This window comes from Microtus oregoni, unplaced genomic scaffold (genome assembly GCF_018167655.1).
Source record: "Microtus oregoni isolate MIOR12 unplaced genomic scaffold, Mior012 000114F_ref0000099, whole genome shotgun sequence".
Classification (NCBI taxonomy): Eukaryota; Metazoa; Chordata; class Mammalia; order Rodentia; family Cricetidae; genus Microtus; species Microtus oregoni.
The window spans coordinates 795,877-817,446 of NW_024544743.1; the positions used below are offsets into that span (position 1 = coordinate 795,877).

At 47.7% G+C, this 21,570-nt stretch overlaps 1 protein-coding gene across 1 annotated transcript in view; it reads right to left on the reverse strand.

Annotated features, from left to right (window-relative positions):
- The window catches only part of LOC121443902 (solute carrier family 28 member 3-like), a 53,214-nt gene that overhangs the window by 29,429 nt on the left and 2,215 nt on the right, over positions 1–21,570 (reverse strand). Inside the window, exon 2 of the mRNA XM_041645658.1 lies at positions 849–938. Coding sequence (XP_041501592.1) covers positions 849–938 — 90 coding nt within the window. The remainder of the gene's footprint in view (positions 1–848; positions 939–21,570) is intronic.

A 21,570-nucleotide genomic window follows, 5' to 3' on the forward strand; every position in this document is an offset into this window, starting at 1 on the left:
CACGGCACAGCATATTAACTGAGATAAGCAGTAACGAAGATGGGCAGTGTGATCCCCATGGCGACGCGCACAGAAGTGCGTTTGCATAAACACAGGCTATGCGCCAGTTCCTTCCCCGTGGATGGGAAAAACAGCTTTCCCCATCCAGTTGTCTGAGATCTCTCCCCAAGTTTCAGGGACTCAGGACTACTTTTCAACGGGTGTTCTATATGAGCAATTGCTTTTGTTTCAGCAACGGAAGACATTCTACCTAAAGCTGCTGATAGAGGTCCTTGCCAGATGCGGTACCCATGCCTGCCACCCCCCTACCTGGGATACTGAAGTAAGAGGGTCAGGGGTTCAAGGTTATCCTCTGCTGCATATGGAGTTTGAAGGCGGCGTTGGTCACTTGAACATGAGACCCATCCCACCCCAAACAAACAACAATAAAATAAAAACAATAAATCTCAATCTAAAACAGAGACCCATACGAACTAAAGTCCTTAAGAGTCTCTTGGGCTCCATGGAACCAAGGGAGGGCATCTCACGGGCCTCCTTCACCTTAACGTTCAGGTGCTTGCTTTTTCTGCCGGGAGGTTTCAAGCCAGGCTGACCTTGCTCCTGCCTCTGCCCCCTGAGTAGCTGGGGCTACAAGGATGACCTCACATGCTGGCCTGAGACTGGGCTTTGTGCCTCGGGCTGGTTTTCCTTTCAGGGAACTCTGAGGCCGTCTGTAAAAGTGAAGCCTTGCTTTACAGTATGTGTGCTTTCTGGATGACTGCCTTAGACACACTAACCACTCTTCATTCACAGGTGGTGGAGTATCACCATGGCAACAGTTCCTCAACCATCCTCCACACCTGCCTTACCTGCTTGGCATCTCCTTGTTCCCTGCTCTGTATGGATCTGCTCCTGACTGCGCTGTTTCCTGGTGTGTTCTGCTCTTCAAAGTCTTCATCCTAAGAAAAATGCAGAGTGAAAAAAAAAAAACAACCCAGAGTCAGAGCCCAAATACAATTGTCCTTCCGTGACCATTCCAGGAAGGGTTGTGAAAAGTGGCAGGAGGCGGGCTTCGGTGTTCTTGTGAGGTACCTGATTCAAGGAACCATGAGCTCATAAGGAAATGAATGAAGTTTTTAATTTTATTCTGATGGGAAAGATCCCCGTGTATTGAGGAAGTTACAGCAGCTTCCCACCCTTGGCCCTGACTGCAGAGCCAGTATCAGGGGACCTGGGTGGGGACCTAACACTTCAGCAGGGAAAGTCATCGCCTAGCTGAGGGACCACCCTCAGGAAGGCAGACCCACCTTTAAACCATGCTCAGGAGATAGGAGAAATGATTATCCCTTGAATAAGATGAGGTACTTTTCCTTCCCCGAGTTCCCACACGTGAGCCCCAGCTCACAGCTTCTGCATGTCGGAATAATTCTGATTAGCGAACGCTGTCCTCTCCTTTCCATGTCTCTAACTCGCCTGGCTTCTCTCTAAAGCTTCCTTCTTGCAGCGTGGCTGTTTGCCCACATGTTGTTCACCTTCATGCCCGTTTAACTCAACTGGTATGGCTTCTCTCTTTCTCTTTCTCTCTCTCTCTCTTCTGAGTAGAAGCGGAGATTTACAGCTCAATGCCCTGGTGCTTCAATTTTAAACTTCAATTTTAAAGTTTTAAAAATAAAACTGTTCTTGTGGGTCTGTTCTTAAGTAATCTCTCCCTCCTTCCCTTTCTTCTTCCTCCTCCTCCTTTGTTTTTTGCAATCTGTTCTCACTGTGTGGCCCCAGCTAACCTGGAACTAGCTAAGTAGACCAAGTTGACCTTGAACTCACAGAGACCCTCCTGCTGTCTCTTGAGTGCTGGGATCAAAGGCGTGCAACACCACTGCTCCCATCTTTAAATTCTTATAAAGAGACTAAGACCCCAAGACCTCTGTGGCACCTCTAGTGGCCCTCAGGAATTCCTGGCATGGTATAGAAGGAAATGGGGCCGTTGTATACAAAGCACGGGAAGGGGGCCGTTGCACTGAGAGTCCTCTGGGGACTCTTTATTGTTCTGCAGTCAGGTTCCAGGATCCGGAATTACATGCGTGCATAAAATTAGGGTCCCTAATTTAAAGGTGCAATACATGGGGGACGGAGGGGAAGACTTCAACATGGGCCTGACTCCTAACCCTAAGACCAGGGGAGAGCATTCCCTCAATACACTAACTTTCTCTGGACCTTGGGGTTCTGTCTGCTTGGAGTTTTGTTGCCATTGTTCCTTTTTATTTTCAACTTTGTGTGATATTCCGTGGATCGTATGGTTCTAAACGCCAATTTCTGGTTCTTTCCAAAACCCAGAGATTTTTCTCCCCGGAGGAGCTTCTTTTCTTTTAAAGCTTCAGCCTTTGGATGCTGGCCGCTCCTGCCACCTGCTGGCAGCATCGGGAATCTTTGCTGGGTCCTCGTATCTGGTGTGTGTGTGTGTGTGTGTGTGTGTGTGTGTGTGTGTGTGTGTGTGCTGTTGCATGCTGATTTGCACGCTCACAGAGAGAACCCTGATGGGGTTTTCCCTCGTGTGCTGGGATTGTCCTGTCCAATGGACTCACGCCTCGGTCTTCAAATTTCCAGGAAGAAAATCTCCTCCCACTTGAGGTTAAACCCTCGAGAAATAAGGGGTCACTGTGGGTGTAGGTGGGTGAGTGGAGAATGACCAGCTTTTCTCTTCCTCTTCAAGTTGGAACTGTGGGCCTGTAATGCAGGCTTCTATCACTTTTAGCTACCATTTCTTTCTGTCTAATAAGTGGGACTATTGACACCTTTGTTCTTCATACCTGTGAGCACGCCTGTTCTCAGGGAACACAGTGTCTTCCAGGACACTAACTGGGGGAAGCTGTGGGAATCACATGCATGGCTCAGAGAAATGAAGTGGGTGCTGAAAACACTCATACGTATAAATTAAACTTTAAAATGTATTTAAGATGTCAAGATATTGATGATTTACTATCACTAAACATATTTAATGATATATTAAAACATATTTATGATAGAGCATATATACATCTCTATTAACAGTTGTACTGTCTGGTTTTGTGTATCAACTTGGCACAAGCTAGAATCACTAGACGAAGAAGCCTCATTGAGGAAATGCCTCCATGAGATCCAGCTGTAAGGCATTTTCTCAATTAGTGATCAATGGGGGAGGGCCCAGCTCATGATGGGTGATGCCATCCCTGGGCAGGTGGTCCTGGGTTCTATAAGAAAGCATGTTGAGCAAGCCATGAGGAGCAGGCCAGTAAGCAGCACCATCTGTGGCTTCTGCATCAGCTCCTGCCTCCAGGATTCTGCCCTGACCCTGTCCTGACTTCCTTCAGTGATGTGGAAGTGTAATAAACTCTTTTCTCTCCAAGCTGCCTTTGGGTCATGGTGTTTCATTTCAGCAATAAAAACCCTAAGAGAAGAGTGAGAAATAAAAAAGGAACAATGACAACAAAACCCCAAGGTCCAGGGGAAAGTTAGTGCATTGAGGGGATGCTCTCCCCTGGTCCTAGGGAACATGCTGTGATTCCCTCTGGTCCATGTTGACGTCTTTCTCTCCTATCCCCCGCTTATTGCGTCTTTACATGAAGAAACATTTACTTAAAATGTTTTCTGGGCAAGTGGCACACACCTTTAATCCCAGCAGGATGATAGAGACAGCCTGCTGTACATAGTGAGTTCCAGGAAAGCCAGGGCTACATAGTTAGATCCTAGTTCAAAAACTTACTGATTATCCTTATGAATGCTTTGCTTCATGTATGTGTGTGCATCGTGTGTGTATGCAGTGCTCACGGCAGCCAGAAGAGGGCCTCAGATCCACAGAACTGGAGGTGCAGGGAACCCAGTGGTCCCTCTGCAAGAGGAGCCGGGGCTCTTAACCTCCGAGTCATGTCCACAACCCCTAAGAAACAATCGTAAGTGGACACAGCTGTGCACAAAGAAACCCTTTTATTTTATTTTTACATAGCGGGGCATCTTGGTTTTGTCTCTGGAGCTATCCACACCACAGTCTGGAAAGTACATTGGAAGTGTGTAAATGTGTCCGGGAGCAGAGCTTTCAGCCCTGGGGTCATTTGCACTGTGATCACTTAGATTCTGAAACAGCAAGGGACCAGTTTGAACATTCTTCTGAGTTTTTAAAATCCTATTGCATAATTCCTCCGACAGGATTGCTTTTACCCACTGGCATTCACAAGTCCTAGTTATGTTTATATGAACGGCACGGCTTCCGGCACCAGCGTGTTGCTGTGCAGTGTCCACTTGGGGGCTCCACTCACAGAGCTGTGGGGACAGTGGCTCCTAAGCTCCACTTCAGCAGGCTCCACCAGTAGGACCGGCTTAGGAATCAACACGCTGAAGTGCTGGGCAGACAGGCAGGCATCCATAGTCTCTGTCCTCACCAGCGGCTTTGGGCTCCGCCTCCCAGACACAATACGAGAAGATGGAGTTTTCAGGAGAAGCTCCCGGTTTCTGGTCAAAAGAGTAGAATCCGGGGCCAGAGAGATAACTCAGTACTTAAGAACACTGGCTGCTTTTGCAGAGGACCTGGGTTCAGCTCCCAGCATCCTCACCATGCCTCACAACCATCTATAGCTCTAGTTCCAAGGACTCGGACACCCTCTTCTGGCCTTCATTAGCACCAGGCAGGCGTGTGTGCACAGACATACACTAAGGCAAAAATCCATAAAAATCAAACCAGACCAGGTCAGGAACCAACGTTCTGTTGTCCCCAAATGAACATTCTGCACTGTGGCCCTCTCCCTAAGAGCTAATTCATCTGGATCTGCCAATCGCCTTGTTAGATCACTGCACTGGATCTGCCAGTCAATCACCTTGTTAGATCACCCCCACTGGATTTGCCAATCTCCTTGTTTGTTAGATCACCCCACTGAATCTGCCAATCGCCTTGTTAGATCACCCCATTGGATCTACCAATTAATCACTTTGTTAGATCACCCCACTGGATCTACCAATTAATTGCCTTGTTAGATGACCCCACTGAAGGATTTGAAAAGCGTGTTGATCTATGACAGTGTTTGCTTTGTGACAGTAAAAACGTCAGTGAAGTTATATAGCGGCACGGAGTTTGGGGGTAACCTTACCCCATGTTCCTAGGCTGTTTTTCTACAGAATAAACAACCTCTTCCCCCCTTTTGGTAGGAGTTATTCCCCCCCCCCACCGCCTTTCCTCAAGTCCAAATACCACTGCCATGAAGAACAAAGCCAAGCAAGTACTGGAGAATGTGCTAACTGCAGGAAACCAAAGAAACACAACCAAGCCACTAGTGATGGGACCTGGTGTCACCTAGGAGACGAGTTTCCAGGGACCCCTGTGAGGGACGGTGTGGAACAAGTTAACTGAGGGGGGACGACCCACGCTGCCAGAGGGTAGCACCATGCCCTGGGCTTGGCTCCTGGATTGCAGGAGACACTGTGAGCCAAGCGCCAGCGTTGGAGCTCCTGATGGTGGGTATCATGTGACCGTCGGCTTCAAGCACCTGCTGTCTTTATGGCCCTGCCACATGGATAGTAAACTGTGAGCCAGGGTAGCCCTTTCCTTCCCTAAGCTGCTTTCTGTGATAGTTGTTTTTGAGACAGGGTCTCTGTGTATTTCTGGCTGTCCTAGAACCCACTGTGTAGATCAGTCTGACCTTGTATGCACCTCTGCTTCACGCAGAGATTAAAGGCGTGTTCCAGCAATGGGCCTGCTTGTGTCAGGCTATTTTACCAGAGTACAAGGAAAAGGAATCAGTGTAAAATCTATCCGGGGACACCTGAGAAACAGCGCCACAAAAACCCCGCGGGGTGTCATTGAATTGGCTGTTGCTCTTGACTCAACCTTCCTGTGAACCCAAAAGGAACTCCAGAGTGACCAGCGATGGCAAAGTTGGATGTAATGGCCGTGGGCATGCATGTGTGTGGGCAGCAGTGTGGTTTCAGTCATGTGGAAGTGGCTAATGATAAAAAAAGGTCCATGCCCTTAAACCTCAGACCTTTCTCTTGGCCAGTGACACACTGTTTTGCCCATTCTCCCACAGTAAGAGACCTGAGCAACCACTAGCATGGTACTGAAAAGAGGCAGGTAGATTCCCAAGCTCTTGAGAGTGGGGAGAGCTTACCTTCTGTAGTAAGGCCTCCAGAGCCCCCAAAGGCGGAGAGAATACTTCTCGGCCCAGAACTGACTTAAACCCTCTGCGAAGGTTCAGGAAGGCAGCCTTCCAGTCGGCCAGAGGAGGAGCCTGACTTGAGTAAGTGCCGGTTAGCAAATCCTCCCACCCTTTCCTGCTTTTTGCAACTTCCACACCTCTGACTTGGCCTGAACCTCTCTCTCCCTGTTTCCTCATTCTTCCTCAGAAGGCTAACTCACCTGACAGAAACAGAAAGCTCAAGCCAGCTCACAGAGTGAAGTCAGCTCACTGATTTTTACTGATACCAGTGTCTTGCTTTGTTCTTTGGGGGCAAAATACCCAAAGCTCCGAATTCAGTCTTTCCATCTGACTGATCTTAGATGTCGCTCAGATGCAGCTGGAGGCAGAATCTCCCATCCACTTATTGCCCACACCACTGACTTGTCTTACATCCCCACCCATAGGACGACAGCTGAGATTCAGACAGTACAGCAGGTGGAAATTAAGAGCTCATTCCACTTCAAAAAGGAAAAGCCAAGCACAGGAAGCTGATCTCTAATGCTGCTTTAGAACTGACGGAGGCAAATGTCTATTACTCATAATGATTTGGGAGCAAAAACAGTTTTAATTTTCATAAATAATAGATCTGTACAACAAGTCCCACCACTGGCTGTGCTGTTGCCTGTAACACCCAAAACATGACTATAATCTGAAACCCAAATAAATATTCAACACACAAAACTCAGACAAGAGAGACCTTGTCTCAAAAAGACTAAATAAACAAAAAAATCCCAAACCAAAACCAACCAAAGAAAAACAAAACAAAAACTTAGATACAAGGGGCTGCAGAGAGGATCAGTGGTTAGATCACTTGCTGCTCTTCCAAAGGACCCAACCCTTTTAATCCAAGAATTCACAGTGGTCCACAACTACCTGTAATTCAAGCTCTAGGGGGACCTGGCGCCCTCTTCTGGCCTCCGTGGGAACCTGCACTCATGTGGCATATACTCACACAAGCACACATTAACACACATGAATAAACGTTTATAAAATAGCTAATTGTGGCAGCACACGTTTTTAAACCCAGCATCCAGGAGGCAGAGACAGGTGACTTTTAGGCCGTCTAGGTTTACATAATGAGCTCCAGGCCAGTCAGGGCTACATGATGAGACTCCATCTTGAAAAATAAAAAAATAAGAACAAAAGAACCTTTGTTTACCCTAGCAGGTGCCCTAGTGAGGATTACTATGTCTGTGATGAAATGCCGTGACCAAAAACGACGCAGGGAGGAAAGGGATGATTCAGCTCAAACTTCCACATCATAGTCCATATTTCAAGGAAGTCAGGAACGCAAACAGGGCAGGAGCCTGGAGGAGCTGACACAGAGGCCGTGGAGGAGGCTTGCTCAGCCTGCTTTCTGATAGAACCCAGAACCACCAGCCCAGGAGGGGCACCACCCACAGCGCGCTGGGTCCTCTCTCATCAATCACCAATTAAGAAAATGCCCTAAAGCCAGATCTTATGGAGGCATTTTCTCAATTGAGGTTCCCTCCTCTCTGATGACTCCAGCTTGTGTCAAGTTGACATAAAACTAGCCAGGACAGGAGGGTCACCAAGAAAAATAATATTTTTTCTGTTTGTTTTTCAAGACAGGGTTTCTCTGTAGCTTTCGAACCTGTGCTGGAACTAGCTCTTGTAGACAGGCTGGCCTCTAACTCACAAAGATCCGCCTGCCTCTGCCTTCTGAGTGTTGGGATTAAAAGTGAGCATCACCACAGCCCAGCTAAGAAAAATGATCTTATGTAGCAAAGAGATGCCATTACATCTTACTTTGTAAATTCACTATTATTTTGTAAAGTCTGATGTCACAGAGAGACACAAATATGTTAGTCTGTTTCTGCCATAGTAGCTCATGACAGCAATCTCCCTGCCTCTACCTCCCAAGTGCTGAGACTACAGTATGCATTGTTGTGCCTGGCTCTCCTATTATTTTTAAAGGCTGGTTGACTGTTTTGCCTATCTTTTGTACTGGATTGTACGTATGATGATTTCTGCCTGGTTCTAATTTCCGACACTGTTTCTTGCCTTTCTCTGATGTAGCTTTGCCTATCTGATGTAAGGAAGATATTCGGTGAGAACTTCTAAAATGCATTCTGAAGGGAGAGGGCCAGAGAAGTCTAGAAACACAAAGCCACTGACTGCCAGAGCAGCAGTGTGACCGTGCTTCTATTTCTCTGCGCCAGCTGCAGTAGGACGTGTATCTCCACATGGCATTGCTGAACCTCTTTGCTGTAGTCTGAATGTGTGCCATGGCTTTCCTGCAGTCTGACTGTGTGCTACAGAGTTCCCGTGCAAAGAGTCGAGAGCTGGGACCTTCAGGAGCTGATCGGTGCACCAATGGCAAATGGGTTATGTCCTTATTGCCAGAGTGGGTTCTTTCCCAAGGCAGTGACTTGCTCATTATTCTTGTTTGCTTTCTGTTCTGAGATAAAACATGGAAAGCAACTTGAGGAGGGAAGAGTTTGTTTGGCCTGCAGGATCACAGTCCACCATGGAGGGAAGCTAAAGCCGAAACGCAAGGCAGGAACTGATGCAGAGAGACCAGAGAAGATTGGTGTTTGCACTCCTTGACTTGGTGTGGCACTACCTGCAGTGGGCTGGGCCCTTCCACATCAATCATCAATCAAGAAGAATGTCCCATAGACTTGTGTGCAGGGCAGTCTAATTCCTCAGTTAAGAATCCCTCTTCCAGCCGGGTGGTGGTGGCGCACGCCTTTAATCCCAGCACTCGGGAGGCAGAGGCAGGTGGATCTCTGGGAGTTGGAGGCCAGCCTGGTCTACAAGAGCTAGTTCTGGGACAGGCACCAAAGCTACAGAGAAACCCTGTCTCGAAAAACCAAAAACCAAAACCAAAAACAAAAAAACCCTCTTCCCAGGTGACTCTAGTTTGTGTCACAGTGACAGAAACTGACAAACAAGATCATAACTCTGGGTGGCCTCTTGCTCTCTCCCTCCCTCCCTTGCCAGATGCTGGTGTCTTGACATCAGGCTTTCCAGACTCTAGAACTCTGAGCAATTTATTTATTTCCTTTTTAATGACACCCATTCTCTGTTATTCTGGTATAGCAGAAAATGAATTCACAGTCTCTGTCCCATGCATCTTCAGTGTTTGTATTGTTATTAATTCTTTTTATCCCCAAAGCCAAGAATTTGTAGGCAGGCATCTTTCCTCACTCACGAAGCCAATCTTTCTTCTGATCCCACTGCTCCACTTCTGCTTTGTCTTCGATTGAAACACTCCTAAGTTTCAATGTTCTCTGTGCTCCTAAGTCCAGTTTTCATCATACAAGGTCCAATTTCTCTTTAAAATGCCCTCATCCAGTCCCACTTCCTCTTGAGGACTATCACAGTTTGACTATATCCTCCTGGCTCCAGACTGCCCTCTTCCCCTTCCTGTATTATCATGGTCTCTTTCTGCTCAGGCCTGAATGTCACCAAGGTGTCCTGAGTTCCTTCTTAAGTTTTCTCACTCATTCCTCCAACAAATAATGACTGTGCCCCTACTATAGGACAGGCGCTGTGCAGGGGATGGAAGAAAATTTGTCACTGTAAATTATAAATTTGATTGTTTAATTATAGTGTGACAATGGCTATCAAGATGGCCAAGGTGCTTGTTCACTCTTTTCCCTCCCTCTTCCCCTTCCTCATAGCATTGGGGATCAAACCCAGGGCGCTGAACATGTGAGGTGGGTGCCCCACCACTGAGCTGTACCCCTAGCCCCTCAAGATGCCACGTCACAGGCTAGTTGGGATGAACTTGGCTGTGTCTGTAATTCCAAAAACATATCCTGTTTATCATGTGAAATGGGAACTATTCTCAGCAGCGAATCCCCAGATGTGAGTGAGAGAGAAAAGAGCGAGGACTTTGAAGCGATTGCAGATGGGTTTTCTCATTTGCAAGCGTCTTTTCGATCTACCCACACCTGGACAGTGGCAAGAAGGCCTTTTCCCTTTAAGGCTCCTGATGAAGTTTGAGACTACGGATGCTTCTATGTTGTCTGATACCTACAACCAAAGAACCACAGACACCGACAACGCTTGGCTGAGACACAGTTTGGTCAGATTCGTTTCAAAAACAGAGCAGAAAATATGTCTTCAGTTTCTCTCTCCTCTCTCTCTCTCTCTCTCTCTCTCTCCCTCCCTCCCTCCCTCCCTCCCTCCCAAAACAGAGTCTTATACCACAGCCCAGGGTTTTTACCTTCCTGGCAGGAGAGCAGGAGAGATTACACGCAGTTCTGATAGTGGATCAGCATTGTGCTTGACCAAGTTACATCTGGAACACAGTTCTTTGGTGGAGATTTCTAAGTTAACTTGGCCACCAAGTACTTACATCAGAGGGTTGCTGATTAAACAGACATAGACTAAACAGAAACACACAGCGTGCATTCATATACCATAAAGATTTTAGGAAAAACATTTGCGTAGATAGGAGGAAGGCAGAAATGAGCAGGGCACAGTTGGCTTCAGCTGTCAAGTTGGCACACCTGAGAAGAGTGAGCCTCCAATCCAGAAGTGCTTCACACGAATGGCCACAAAGTAGTCTGAGGGAGGCAAACTTCGCACTAAGGCTCCTTCTCCTTAAATGCATCAAGTCAGCCGCTGAAGCTAACTAACGTATTCCAGGCCTCTGAAGAGAGACTTCATAGTTCTCCGAGACACATCTGGGAGCCAAGCTCTCCCAGTTTGGCCCAGACTAAAGGCGCAGAAGCTTCACATTGTACAGATGATTTAATTCAGTGCTGGGTATGGACACAGGGAGGTGGCACAGACCTATAATCCCAGCTACTCAGGAGGCTGGGGAAGGAGGGTTGTAAATTCAAGGCCTGCATTGCTAACTCATTGAGACGTGGGTTCAGATAAAAAGCGATGGGGGTAGGGAGGAGGCAGGGACAAAACTCATGGTAGAGCGCGCGGAAGAGCTGTGACCAAACCTCGGTGCTGTAGGGAGTCTGGTCGGGGAAGCATCGTGTGGCATCTTCACAGGGCCACACCAACGGGCTCCAGTGTTTGTTACAGGAAGAGACTGACTTCATACATTTCTGGCTTGCTTTGTTCTGTACCTGAATATCTGCCCCCCCCCCCCAGCTAAGTGGTGTGAAATCATTGCTGATATTCTAGCGTTTGCTGAGGCTACGACTTTGCCCTCATTGCGCAAAAGTCCTGTGGTGAGGGCGGGGTCTCCATTTCCCCTGGGACTTGTGGTTTGGGGCTTTTATTTCTCTACAGGATTGTGATGAGGGCACCCATTCACCTTTTTTTTTTAACTTTTAAAATTATTTTATTTATTAATTTTATTTTGTGTATGAGTACTTTGTCTGCATGTATGTCCCTGGTGTCTGTGGGGTCAGAAGAGGGCGCCATATACCCAGGAAATGGGGTAACGGTGGCCCTGAACCACCGCATGGGTGCTAGAAACTGAACACACATCCTCAGCAAGAGCAGCAAGCACGCTTACGCACTGAGCCGTCCCTCCAGCCTTTTACCTAAAGTGTTAAGAATTTGTTTTCAATTATGTGTATGTGTGTGGGTCTGCCTGTAGGGGTGTGCATGTCCATATAGGTGCCCATAGAGGCCAGGGCATTAGCTACCCTGTCTGAAGAAATTCCTGTACTTAAGGACTGAGACAGCTTGAGGATGAGAAAGAAATAGAAAAGTGAGAAAACTTGCCTGAGTGGTATGTGTGTGTATGTGTGTATGTGTGTGCATATGTGTATGTGTGTGCATGTGTGTATGTATGTTCATGCTTGTGTGTGCATGTGTGTATGTGTATTGTGTGTATATATGTATGTGCGTGCATGCATGTGAGTGTATGTGTGTATATGTAAGCTGCAGATCCAGACAGCCTGACTCAACTCTGCCTACACAACCTTTGCTTTTCCTGCCTCAGAGTGTGTGACTTTTCTCTTTCCCACCTGTGGTGCCTCCTGTTTCAGAAGCTTATCACTGTCTTCCTGTTGGCAAGAGGCCACTTGTCATATCCAACCGAGGTCTCTGCCACACTGAGTACAGCCAGTACCGGGAGCACTGAAAGTGGCCTTTCCTGCTCCCTGGGCTGCTCCTGGGCTGCTCCTGGGCTGCCTTGGCTCACCTTCCCAGACCACTCTTCCTTTACTCCGACCTGAAGGAGGATGAGGAAGTAGCATGTGGGCCAAGAGGAAGCCTGGGGTTTGGTGGTTCCTGAGATGTGGGTGTTGCTTGTCTCTCAGTCTCCCATGCTGAATCTGTTACCATTCACCAAGCGTCTGCTGCTTTATCCCCTTTGTTTACCTGTGCGTGCTGGGGTCTCAGGGAAACACGTTTTCCTTTCAAAGCTTCCTGGCCCTACACACTAGGCTAAGGTCCTCTAACTTCTTCTGTGTGAGTATTCCTGACACAATATGATCCGTTGAAAACTCTGAATTCAGTTCCTTCAATCAGAAATTTTTAAGATGGATGTGGCGATGCCGTCTTTAATCCCAGCACGGGAAGGCATGGGGGGGTGCAGCAAGGAGACTGGGTGGGGGTCACTCGAGAGGCAGAGGCAGAGGCAGGCAGATCTCTGAGTTTGAGGCCAGCCTGGTCTATGAAGCTAGTTCTTGGACCATCAGGGCTACACAGAGAAACCCTGTAAATGTTGTAAAGCTAACCTAACCTTAAAGCTGTGATACTGAAGGGAGGTACCCCGAAGGAAAGCGGGGGACTCTCAGGTGACAACCGCACAACTTCACAGCTCCTGCTGCTTTGGTACCCTCCCAAAGATGGTCAGGGGGTGAGGTAAACGTGCGACTTAGGGCTCATAATGTCTGTCACAGATTTGCGCATCTTGGTCCCTTTCCCACCGTGGCTGACCCTTCACCATGGCAGACAGAGCCTCACCTTGCATTAGCGAACTGCTCTCTGACCCTTTTCATGAGAAGTCACATGGTGTCTTCAGTTCTAACTCTTTATCGTTCGCTTGCTAGTTTATCCTAAAATGCTCTTGAGTGTGTAGCAGACATAAATTCAGTTTTAAGGCGGTTAATGATTTTAGACCCTTCGGGCCAGGAGTTTGTACTCAGCAAGGCGCTTTGAGGGTAGCTGGAGGATGTGGGTTGCATTGCTCTCTGCCTCCCTTTTCCACCATGTCCATTTCCAGGACCAAGCTTTTCCCACCTTCCCATTCCAAAGCTGATTCTTCCTTGTAAAATATAACATAGAAAACAGCTCAGGCCATAGCATCCTAGCCAGAGTTCTCTTTGGCTAGCACTAGGCAGCCTCTTAGAATACTTGATTAAATGAAAGAATGAAATCATAGATAAAATGTTCATTTGGCATAAGTAAAACAGTGACTCCCTGATTCCCAGACAAAGTGAAGGTCCCACCTATGCTGGGAACAGAATCGTGTGTGTGTGTGTGTGTGTGTGTGTGTGTGTATGCGCACGCGTGCGCGCACACATACATACAGAGGTACTAGTTTGTCACTGGCGATAACCAAACAGTGACTTTCTGTTTGAGGTTCCTAGTATAATGCCTAGCACAGTGTCAGGGCTCAATAAACTCCTATTGAATTTGTAGGTCACACTTTAAGTCAAACAGTTTTGGCTCTCAGAAGCAAAACAAAAACAAAGGTTTGAGGGCTGGAGAGATGGCTCAGCTGAGAGGACGCACAGTTTTTACAGCCGCCTGGAGTTCGGCTCCTAGTGTCTACGTGATGGACCAGCCTGACTCCATCTCGAGTTAAAAGCCATTTTGTTATAAGGTCTGAGTAATGTCATTTCTATTTGCTGCAAATTTCAAGTTGACGGTGCTTTTAGCTGTTTCTGGAATCTGACATGCTCCCTACCCTATGGAGTTTGACTCGTACTTCCACCTACCCTATCCTGATAAGGCTTTCTGCCAAGGAATCTTAAAATATCTTGAGCTGTTCTGCCAGGATGATCTGCCAAATAAGTCTGCTGTCTGCTTCTGTAAAATTTGCTTGCCAAGTCCTATGTCACCAAATTCCTCTGAAAATCCCCAGTTTGTACTCTTTTTTTTTTTTCCCTACAAAAGAGGCCTGAAAAGTGACCGCACACCACTCTCTCTAATCCCGCTTTGAGAAGCAGTCCTAGCTGTCGGGAGTAAAGCTGGCTTGGCCGACTTTAAACTGGGTGGTGGTTTTCATTCTCGCTCAGTGGGATCAGCACCTGCAGCATGGCTCACAACTGCCTGGAAGTCCAGCCCAGGGGGATCTGATGCTGCTGGCCTCTGTGGACACTTACATGTTCATACCCATGCACAGACATGTACATACTTCAAAGACAAAGGCCCGCATCACAGAAGCCAAAGACTGGAGGGCAGACTGTGAAGTCTGCAGGTCCTGCCTCAGTCATTCCCGGAAGTCACGGACGCTGTTCTGGGACAAGGTCACAAAGGCTCTATTTCAGTTACCGCCAAAGGACGCAGGGCTGCATATGATCATTCTCGGTCCCTTCCCAGAGTACGAGCATCAGTCATAGCGAGGCCCTAAGCTGCTTCTGTGTGTCAGCCACCTCATTCAGGAAAGGGGTGGAATTGAAGTCACCAAAGACTGAGATCCTGGCTTTGAGTGACAGCTACTGCTATCTGCCATCTCTGATCTGAGTTTCAGGTGTGGGGACCTAAAGTCCCTGCTCACAAAGAACTTTTATATAGAAAATTCCAGATATGCACACCAATCCTCCCCCAACCCAATCTGACAACTCTTGTCAGATTAGATTTCAGATCCCAGACTCCTCCTTCACCAAGGGTGTCTGGATGAGACTGGTTGGCAGGGACCCTGGAGTGGAGTTTCTGTGCGCTGCGAGGGAAAGCTAAAACCGGAACTCCTCTGGGTCCTGCCTGTCTTCTCTAGCGTTCTACAGCCCACCCTGATGGCTGTGGACGCGTGGTTCTGAAGCGCTCTACAGCCCACCCTGATGGTTGTGGACGTGTGGCCGTCTGAGTCAGTCACAGCTGCTGGCCCTGAGGCTGACTAGGGATTGTCTTGATACTTGTATGTCAGTCCAGCTAAATTCATGGATGGGTGACAAACTGGGGCCTGTGCCGTGTAATCCAAATGTAGATACCGCAGCCCCAAGAAGTCCCCTGGGCTCAGGAGGGCACCTCTCTCACCCAGCCTCCCCCTTTCCTTTGCCTGTGACCACTAGATGGCTAAAGTCTCTCTCTCTTCAGTAAGAAGTGGCAGAGATGACTCTGAACCTCAGCCCCACCCCCACCCTCCTGACCAGTACCCATGTGTTTCCACCTATAAACATGTTCAGTACCCCTCTGCACTCCGGGCAAACTATAAATATTACTCTTTCAGAAAAAATATATAAGTTTTTGAGGCCTAAAGGGCATTTATCAAGTAAGACAGTGCAACCAGCTCTGAGGTACCTTATATCCCCCTCCCACCCCCTCCTTCTAGTCTCTCTTCAAGATACAGGGCAGTCTTGTGAAAACACACCTGCAGCCACCAAGAAAGCTGGCAACCGAGCAGTCATGGAGGGCTAAATTACATTAAATCTCCCCCAGAAGATTGCTAGTATTTAACCTGTCTTTAAATTCCTTAATAGATCCAGAGTTGTCCAAAAAGGGCTTTGGAAGGTGTGTGTGTGTGTGTGTGTGTGTGTGTGTGTGTAGCTGAAACCCACTTCCCTCCCTACTGTAAATTGAAACCAGGGCCTTTCCAGAGCTAGGCAAGTGCTCATCCCAGCCCACAGGCTTAGAGAAGCTGCAGAAATCCTGGAACTGTCACATAGAGCACGTGACCCAGAAGACTAATTACAAAAAAGTTACTCAAGTCACCAGACAACCGAGAACAACAGCCAAACGGCAAAACCAATGAACTGCTCAGGAGGCAGAATGGAGTTCACCGCAAGTTCAAGGCTAGCCAGGTCAGTTAGGGCTACAAAGGAAGCCCCTGTGTCAAAAACACAAATAAGCTGGGCAGTGGTGGCACACGCCTTTAATCTGAGGATCTCTATGAGTTCAAGGCCAGCCTGGTTTACGCCGTGGGGTGAGTTCCACAAAGCGACGCGTTGAAACCTGTCTCAAAAACACAAACCAAAACAACAAACAGACGAAACTCTAGCGATGAGTGGGTAATCTGTTTCTTAAAACTGCCACACTAGATTTTTAAAGTTCAATTTTAATAAAAAAAAATGATGAGCCACATGAATAGATGAGATGCGTCATACTGAAGATGCAGGACTTACAAACACGTTTTGGTATCTGTTCTCAGTGTGTTTGGAAAGCTAAAGGAAATTAGGCTTAAAAGAAGCCTCGAGTCTGTACTAGAAGAATATCCCAACCAGAGAATATCAGTAGAGAGACTCAGAGGGCTGGGCATGCAGCTCCACCAGCGGAGTGTTTTCTTAGCACACTTGGATGTCCTGGGTTCCAGCTAGGAACTCCAGGGCAGGTGACAGGGTCAGAAGTTCAAGGTCATCTTTAACTGCATAGCAAGTTCAAAGCCAGCTTGGGCTACCTTGTCTCAAAAAAGGGACTGTCTAAAAATCTGTGATTGGCCATGATTACACAGGCCTTTAATTGCAGCATTTGGAGGTGTAGGAAGGTAGATTTCTACGAGTTTAAAGCCAGCCTGGGCTACATAACGAGTTCCAGACCAGCCAGGGCTGCATAGTGACACCCCGTCTAGGCTGGCTGGATTTATGTTGACTTGACATAAGCTAGAGTCACAGTTAAGTCACAATTTGATCCTCAATTAAGAAGATGCCTTCATAAAATCAGGCTGCAGACAAGCCTCTGGGACATTTTCTTAGTGATTGATGTGGGAGGGCCCAGACCATTGTGGGTGGGGCCACCCCAGGGCTGGTGGTCCTGGGTTCTATAAGAAAGCAGGCTGAGCAAGTCAGTAAGCAGCACCCTCCATGGCCTCTGCATCAGCTCCTGCCTCCAGCTCCTCCTGTTCGAGTTCCTACCCTGACTTCCTTCGGTTATGAACAGTGACGAAGTGTAAGCCAAGGAAACCCTTTCCTCCCTGGTCACGATGTCATCATAGTAATAGTAACCCTAACTAAGAAACTGTCTCAAAATAACCAAAGACAAAGACACAAAACTTTTGAGATAAAGTAGGAGCTAGAGGGAAATTCGGAACTTGTAATGGCTTGCATTACAAAGAAGATCTTAAATCGTGAGCTAGAGAGATGGCTCAGCAGTTAAGAGCACTGGCTGCTCTTCCAGAGGACCCAGGTTTGACTCCCAGCAACCACATGGCAGCTCACAACTGTCTAGCTTCAGCTGAGGGGGAATGGCACCCCTTTCTGGCCTCTGAGGCAAGGATGCACATGGCACACGGACTTACATGTAAACACACACAAAATAAAAGTCAATCATAAAAAAGATCTTTAACCAATAATCTAACCATTCACAGAAAGAAACTAGAAAAAGAACAGCACACTGAATGGAAGGAAGAAGGAAAATGAGGGCTGAGGTCTGACTGTGACGGAATGCTTGCCTGACATGCAGAAGGACCTGGGCGCAAGAAGCAAAGCAAATGGAAGAAAATCAGATGAGAATAAAGATAGTGAGAATAAAGAAACTAGAAAAATAGAGTAAGTAATAAAATCCAAAGTTGGTATTTTAAAAAGAACAAAATTGACAACTGTTCAGTAGGCTGACAAAAATAGAAACAAAATAGAAACACCTAGAGTCGGGGATGCAAGTGAGGGCACCGTATGACAGAAATACAGAGCTAAAGGAAACCGTGAGCAATGGTGTCGGATAGAACAGCTTGCCTATGTTCTCTGCCCAGGTCTTTGTCACCGGGAGCAAGAGCGCCTCTCTTAAGGAACTGTTTGGAAGTGTTTGAGCCTAGAAGGGCTGATCCCAAGTGCTTTTCCTGAGGCTGTCATGGAAGGGATTTTGGTTTCGGTCTCTTGGGCTCTTTCTCCCTAGATGAAAGTTAGCATAGACACACTCATGCCTATTTTAGGAAACAGTAGAGTAGATATTTTAAAAACTTTCTTTACTAATATAAATAAATAAATAGATAGATAAAATGAACATGAAGGTGAGCGGGGACATGTTGACATGTTATGGCAGAGGGGAGGAGGTAGAGAAGGGAGGTCAAGAGAATTGTGTGTGTGTGTGAAACTGCCAAAGATTAAACAAAAAGTATTAAGAAAACTCCCTTTACCAGAAGTCACTGGTCAGGAGCCAGAGGATCTTAAGTTTAAGGCCAGCCTGGTCTACAGAGTAAGTTCCAGGACAGCCAGGGCTACACAGAGAAACTCTGTCTCCAAAACAAACAACAAAGATAGAAACAAGAAAAGCAAATCATTCTTCCACATTTTATGCATTTTAATTCAAGTGTGGAGTCAAGCTTGTCCTGAGCCCCAAGACAAACCCCTGAGTACCTGCACACGACCCGTTAGGATAGGGTGCACCCCTCCTCTCTGCTGTGTGATTCCACCCAGCGTGAACTCATCTGCACCTGCTCCCCAGCTGCTCTCCTCCCAGCAGAACTCACTCTCCAGCCATCTCTGCCTTTGGGACTCTGCTGAGCAGGCTTCCCAAACCTGCCTGGCTGGGTCCATGGCTCATTCACTGAGTCATTCAGGCCCTGCTCGGTGTTTGGATTTCCCGACTCTGGTCCAGCCCCAAGCCTTGCCTAAGCGGGTCCCACCCAGCGGACTTTTGCTTGTGTTTTGTTGCTGTTTGTGAGGCTGGGCACGGAACTCAGGCCTTGTGTGTGTCAGGCAAGCCTTCAACCACGAACCACAGGTCCATCCACGTAGCTCAGGCTGACCCTAGCGTCTGAGTGTGGGGACTGAGGACTCGCACAACCACACCTGGCTCAGCGGACTTCAGAGCAAGCGTTGGGTGCATAGGGTCTGAGGTCGGCTGTGGCAAGGCTGATGCTCCCGCACAGGAGGAAGGAAGCTGAATTAGGCTGCTAAGGGACTCCTTCTAATAAACTTGATCTGTCAAAACTTTGCCTAGAATGTCACCTTTGGAAATTGAGCCCTGTGTGGCTTCCCTGTGTCAACCTCGCTCGTCTTCTCCTGATTGTCTCCCATTTCCTCTGAATTTGGAGAAATCTTTCTGTTTTCCTATTCCAGAAACTGTACCAGGTATGGACACTTGACAGACATGTTTATGGAGTGGGGGAAAGATGGCCTTTAAAGAAAGAGAGGGTCGGAAACAACTTCCTGTTTGCAGTGTTCCTGGGGAACTAGAGACCTCAGTGAGATGGAACCCGGACCCTGTGCAGGCTGAGTAAGCATTAAACCACTGATCTATAGAAGAGCCCACGGTCTGCCTCTCTTCCCTCCCTCCCTCCCTCCCTCCTTCCTTCCCTCCCTCCTTTCTTTCTGAAACAATTTTTAGATAGGATTATACCATATTGTCTAGGTTGACCTCAAATTCATCATGATCCTCCCGCTCCCAAATACAGGGATTTGCCTGTGGCGCCACGCCCATTTAAACTACATGTCTACTTTTGAGAGTCATTCACTCGAAAGGTCCCCCTGTGTGACACAGGCTGGTCTGGAACTTGCTCTTAACTCAGGATAGTCTTTACACGTGTGATTTTCCATCCTGGTCTCCCGAGTATAGCCTTGGGTCACCACATACATAAAAAATAATTTTCTATTTATTTACTTGTGTGTGTGTGTGTGTGTGTGTGTGTGTGTAGGTCAGAGGACAACTTGCTTGTGTCACTTTTCTCCTACCATGGATGGAACTTAGTCACCAGGGATGGCAGCAGTCCCCTTTTACTGCTGAGCCGTCTCTCTGGTCCCTCCAGTGCACATCGCTCTGTTAGAGTGTGGTTAAACCTACAGAGGGAGGCTCTTTACCCCGGCAAGGGCTCGTCACTTCCTGCTCACCTCATCTCACCTGGGTGAGCCCGGAGGCTGGCCTATACTGTCTAGCTCTGTGTAAAGAGGGTATTTGTACAACAACAAAATTGCCTGATGATGCATTTCTCAGTGTGCTGTGTTAATTGATAATTGTATAATTGTATCGCTACACACCCACCAGAGTGGCCGAACTTACACAGGCAACTGAAAACCGGTGAAGCCATGGAGGAGAAGCAAGAACACACACCCTTCTGATGGCTCTAAATTGGCGCAATCACGTAGGAAGCCAGTTTGGCCTTATTAGTGGAAGTTGAAAGTGTCTGGGCTCAGTTAGAAGACAGCTTGCTCAGCATGCACAAATGTCCTCCCTCCACAACCTCCATCCCAACCTCAGGAAGTAGAGGTAGGAGGATCATAAATTCAAGGCACACAGAGTTGGAAGCTAGCCTGGGCTTCGTGAGACCCTGCTTCAAGACAAAACCAAAACCCAAAACCACCAAGGCAGCAACAACAAACAGTACAGATGTATTTCAATGTCGTGAGCTCACCATTCCACTCCTGAGCACGACCCGGATGTTCCAGGAGGGTGTACAAGTGTGCCCAGTCCTACACTGATTGTAGAAGGGCCAAGAAAATTCCGAGCGTGATAATGCACGTGGCCATTCATAGTAATATTTATGGGATAGAGAACTTATGTCAGTGCGGCCGTGGGGACCGAAGAGCAGTCCACAACACCACAGTGACTCTTAGGAAGCCCCCCAAAGACCGGAACAAAACCTTCACTCTGCCTGATTTTCACATACGTGTGATGACAGCGAAAGATGTGTTTCGCATTTCTGGCTGTAAGGTTTAAAAGCAGCATGGATGCTGTATGGGATCCATAGCTAGAGGTTAAAGGGTCAGCAACAGGGAGGGCTTGGCCTGGATCAGCTCTAGGACTGGCGATCCTGGGGTCTGCTCCTCCCATCTTCTCTGCCTTTCAGCATTCTTTCTACTGACCCTGCAGCTTTCTCGGCTGCCCTCAACCCTGCCTGGGTCTGCTCAGCTGCCCTAGAGGCTCTTCCTGCTTCCTTCTCTGAATCCTCCAGCTTCTCCATTCTTTGAGCCTCAGTGGATTTACACCTTGGTGGAGACCCTTGGAATCTTAACCACAGGCCTCCGATGGAATTCATTCTTTCCTCGAACCAACCTTACTCTGGATGTCCTTGCTAAACGAAAGGAATCTCTGACATCCTGGGCCAGACAGCTTCACTTTCCACTGCCACAACACCAAGTGCCCTTGCTGTTGTTACGTTCATGCCATGAGCCAGCCATGTTTTTTCACAAATACGTGTGTGTTACGCGTACTTTTTTATATTTGTGCATTGGACTTTCTCAACAGTCCCGGCACATGTAGCATTCTGATCCCGTCTAACAGGAAAACTGGAAGTTCAGCGGGAGAACCCTTCACACCCTGTCCCCACCTTGAGTCTTCACCCTGGAGCGGTTCATTCCTTGTCAGTCCCGGAGACTGCAGTACCCACGCCCTGTGTGTGTGGCCTGGCCTCCTCCCTGGAGCCCCACTCACAAGTCCGTCCTTCAGTGTGGACACAAGATGTATCTTTAAATCA